This window comes from Carlito syrichta, unplaced genomic scaffold (assembly GCF_000164805.1).
Source record: "Carlito syrichta isolate Samal-C Ts95f unplaced genomic scaffold, Tarsius_syrichta-2.0.1 Scaffold314793, whole genome shotgun sequence".
In the NCBI taxonomy this organism is placed as follows: domain Eukaryota; kingdom Metazoa; phylum Chordata; class Mammalia; order Primates; family Tarsiidae; genus Carlito; species Carlito syrichta.
The window spans coordinates 262,489-267,147 of NW_007258889.1; the positions used below are offsets into that span (position 1 = coordinate 262,489).

Here is a 4,659-nt window from a genome sequence, read left to right on the forward strand (position 1 = left end):
CCCAGCAGGTCGAGGCTGCGGTGGCCAGAGCGGCCACTGCACTCCAGTCTGGGCGATGGAGTGAGACTCCAACTCAAAAAAAAAAAACTTAGATGGGCACAGCTGATGGGTGCCGTACTGCCCCACCTCGAGCTGCTCCCTAGACCTCTGCCTGCCACTCCAGTACCTCCGGAACATAGTGGCACTGCAGGTCGGCCAGTGGGCTCATGGGGTCCACCTCCCCTCCGCCCCCGTCACCCGCTGCACCCCCACCTGGACTGTCTCCTGGAGGAGAAGGCTCCAGCTGGCAGCTGGAGTCTCAGATCAAATTGCAGAGTGTCAGTCAGGGTCGTGACGAGCACTGGACCAAGAGCCTAGCAGTTCCAGCACCCGGACGGTGGGTGCTCAATAAACTTTTGAGCTCCATCTAGAGTTTGTTGTTGAATGACTCGCAGCACCTGGGGCCCCGTTTCCCCGGGGCTCAGCTGTGAGGGCGCAGGGACTTTCGTTTCTCTCTCTGCGCCCATCTACCCTCATCTGTAAAATGTGGGGTGCGGCGCAGGGTGCCCTGGCTGGGTCCCTGCACCTGGCAGGAAGTGGGGAGCAGGGGGCGATAGCAGAGCCGCCGCCAGGGGGCGTGAGGACACAGCGGCCTCAGCCTCGGAAAGACGGCGGTTTCGGGTTTCCAGGACCGGATGTCCCGCTTTTCCTAGTTGAGCATCGCTTCCCTTGGGGAATGTGGCGAGCCTGCGTGCGGAGGGGGCCAGGACGTTTATACTGGTGCGTGCGCTTTCCCGGCATTTGCTGTCCCGGGTCCCTGAGAGTCAGAGCTGGCGCGCTCCGCCCCTCCCCCTTGGCCATTCCGGGTCCCAGAGGGGGCGGTCCCCAGCTCAGCAGCCAGAGGAGCCTAGGTGGGCGATTTGAATACTTGGGACTTTTTGGGGGTACGGTGGGGCAGCCAAACCTCTCATCCCAGCGGATCCGGGGTGCAGAGGTGTAGAGGCAGGGACAGTGTCTAGTAGCTAGGACCCCAAGCTGTGACTCAACTGCCACCCCGTCCCACAGCAGGGAGAGGGCAAAGGGGTCCCTCTGGGAAGCACCCAAGACCAAAGCCAGCCAGGTGACAATTTTGTCCCACATTTCTATCCTCCCGAGGACAGGGTGGCAGAGATGGACAAGGTGGCAGAGACGTCTTCCTGCCGGAGGGTGGAGTCAAGGCTGGGAAGCTGAGTTCTCACTGCTACACCCCTGGAGTCTCCCCAGATGTGCCAGGTGACCTGGCCTGGGCCCCACCTACCTCTGTGTCCTGGAGGACTCCCTGTCACACCCAAGCCCCTCTCCTGGTCCTTTGGCTGGAATGAGGGCTGGAAGGGCAAAGTCTGAGTCAGGAGCAGGGGCTGGAGGTTCAGTGACCTCCCTCCTTCCCCCCCCCACCCCCAGGCAGGCTTGCCAGGGGAACACTGCAGTGGTAGCGTTTCCTGACAGCTCCAGGTGCCAGGTGGCCCTGCCTCACCCCACCCTTTCAAGCTGCTGTGTTGTCAGGTCCACTGAGGCCTGGCCTCTGTTTCTGGGAGGGGCTGCTCTCCAGGGCTGGCACTAGAGGGTGGGGGCCCGTGGGCTGTGCCTGAGCGTGTCTGCACAGCCCCAAGCCTGCTGTGAGCACAAACTTTGGAATCTGGATGGCCAGGCGTGGATCTGGAATCCTGCTTGTATGTTGCATGGATGTTCCGGTCTGGGTGTGCACGCGTCTTTTTTTTTTTTTTTTTCTTCAAAGCAGGATTTATTGAGAGGACAGAAAAGTTCCCACAGTGAGAGGAGACCTGAAGGGGGTTACCTTTTTTTTTTCAAATAGAGACGAGGTCTCTCCAAGTTGCAAGTTACTGGTCTCGAACACCTGGGCTCAGACAATCCTCTTGCCTTGGCCTCCCAAAGTGCTGAGATTATAGGCATGAGCCACTGTGCCCCAGCTGGGCCTGTGCCTTTGGGCACAGGCCTGAGAATGTCTGGAGCGGCCTCATGAGTGACTGCACATGGGACTGCGTGTGTGTGTGCATACGTGTGCACACATGGATGTGTCTTTACAGGGATTCAGTCACTCATTGAACACATTTATTGAGCATCTACTGTGTGCCAGGCATGCTGAGGCCCTGGGCATAAAGTAGCCTGCCCTACAGAGCAGGCCAAATGCCCTGCCCTCATGGGCTTTCATTCCAGCAGGGAGCAGGGCAGTGAACAGTAAATGTCACCATGTAGCGATTAAATCGGTATGCTAGATATGTGAAGAAACAGTCCGTGTGTATGAGGGTCCCCCACCTCAAGCAGAGGGCCAGTCCCTCTCCAGGTACCTCCCCTCAGGCCTTCCACCTGGCCAGTGCATTACTCAGCTCCTGCTTCCCAGGGAGCCGCCAGCCCCTCCCTCCTCTCCCTGACGCCAGCTTCTTCCCATCACCCAGCCAGAGCTCCCCAAACTGGTGCCACCTAGTCTCAGCTAGTCCCAGCCTGGGGCATCTGGGGCCCTCCAGCCCATTCTCCTCGCCCCACCCAGTCCAGACGCCTTCACCTCCTCCACAGCTCTGTGCCGCCCTCTCCCCGCCCCCAGGCCCACCCAGCTCCTCACCGGTTCTAAGATCCCAGCACAGCAGGTAGGAGGCTGAAGTGAGCAGGTGCTGGAGAGGCCAACCTCACAGCAGGGCCAGGCGCAGAGATGCCACAGGAAGGCCCCGCCTGGGAAGTCGGAGCTACCATGTGCCAGGCGCTTGACAAATCAGATAACCCCTCAAACAGTCCTGTGACTTGGGTCCTATTCCCCCTGCTCCGGGGGAGACCCAGGAACGAGAAGTAGCTTGTCCACAGTTCCTTGAGGTGGGTTTGGACCTTTCCTTTCTAAATCTGTGCTGCTCAGAGAAGAGAGGGGAGAGAACAGCCTGGTCTTGGGTGTGGCCTAATTCCTTTAGGGTGCCATCTGGAGCCAGGGAGAGCCAGGTGAGGGCTGGGGGTGTGGGAACATCACCCCTACAATGCAATGCCACAGTTTACAGCTCTCTGAGGGAGGCCAGAGGTTTGGAGGAGAGTGGGAGAGGGGAAGGAAGGAAGGGAGGGAGGGAGAAAGGGAGGGAAGGAAGCCAGCAGGCAGAGACCCTCTCAGGCCTGATGCTGTTAGGGGGCTGAGGACAGAGTTCCTAGGGTACTTAGACCAACAACTTCCTGAATCCTGAATGATGGTCAGAGAGGGAGGAGGGAGTCCCTTGGGCTCCCCATAAATCCCAATGGAATAAATTCCCCTCTTAAATTTGAAAAGTGGTTCTTCAATTCTCACCCTGGTACCTTGTCTCTAGGAGAACAGAGAGTGGCCCGTTCCCCACTCAGAAGGCCGTGTCTAGTTGACACTGGGGCCAGGAGCTCAGCCCTACTGGGGAGGTCCTGGCAGGGCCCAGTCCCTCAACAGTTTCCCTACTTTGGGGCCTTTCTCCAGGCCTTCTCTCCGAGGATAGGCCTGGCAGAGGGCCCTAGTTTCATGGATGGGGAAACTGAGGCCCAGAGAGTCTGGGTTGGGCCCCAGTTCTGGGTTCATGCTAAGCTAGGCTGGCATAACTCCCTTCAAGTTCAAGTTCTGAGATGACTTGGGGATTAGCTGGGAGTACCTGGGGGCTGGGGACACCCATGGCACCAGCCCCAGCCCAAACACCAGGCCTGACCTGTGGACGCATCAGCTGGTAATCACCACCTGCCTGGGTCCCAGCTGGTGCCGGGGTGCCTGGATAGCATCTTTTCTGCTCCTCCAAACAGCCCTTGGGATGGGAGTACTTCATGCCATGACTCAGGTGGGGAAACTGAGGTAAGGGGGAAGATATGCTCGCTTGCTGACCCTCCCTCCACACACATATACCTCACAGAAGATTCCTGACTTAACAGAGGTTCCACTCACAAAAGTTTTCGACCTTACTATGGCGAAAACCAATATGCATTCTGTAGAGACCAGCCTTCGAGTACCCACATAGTCATTCTGTTTTTCACTTTCAGTACTTAGTCATTAAGTTACATGAGCTATTAGTACAATGCCATATATATATATGTATATATATATATATATATATATATTTTTATTTTTTTTATTTTTTTTATTTTTTTAAGTTGGAGTTTCACTTTGTCACCCAGGCTGGAGGGCAGTGGCATGCTCCTGGTCACCGCAGCCTCAACCCACTGGGCGATCCTTCAGCTTCCAAGCAGCTGAAACTATAGGCACACACCACCATGCCCAGCTAATCTTTTAAAAGTTATTGTAGAGATGAGGTCTTGCCAAGTTGCCCAGGCTGGTCTCAAACCCGTGGGCTCCGGCGATCCTCTCACCTCAGCCTCCCAAAATGCTGAGATTATAGGCATGAGCCACTGCATCCGGCTGCTTTATTATATTTTTAAATTTTATTTTATTTTTTATAGAGATGGGGTATTGGAGAGGGAGGAGGGAGTCCCTTGGGCTCCCCGCAAATCTCAGTAAATTCCAGTGAAATTTAAAAAGTGGTTGCCCAGGCTGGTGTTGAACTCCTGGCCTCAAGCAATCCTTCCGCCTCAGCCTCCCAAAATGCTAGGATTACAGATGTGAGCTACTGAGCCCAGCCAATGATTTATTTATTTATATTTTTATTTTTTGAGTTGGAGTCTCACTCTGTCGCCCAGACTGGA

The 4,659-nt window shown here is 56.0% G+C and overlaps 1 protein-coding gene across 1 annotated transcript in view; it reads left to right on the forward strand.

The window, feature by feature from the left end:
* P3H4 (prolyl 3-hydroxylase family member 4 (non-enzymatic)) overlaps window positions 1-979 on the forward strand; it is a 7,693-nt gene extending 6,714 nt beyond the window's left edge. Inside the window, exon 8 of the mRNA XM_021719531.1 lies at window positions 853-979. Within this exon, the coding sequence (XP_021575206.1) occupies window positions 853-979 (127 nt within the window). The remainder of the gene's footprint in view (window positions 1-852) is intronic.
* Window positions 980-4,659: the final 3,680 nt, after the last annotated feature.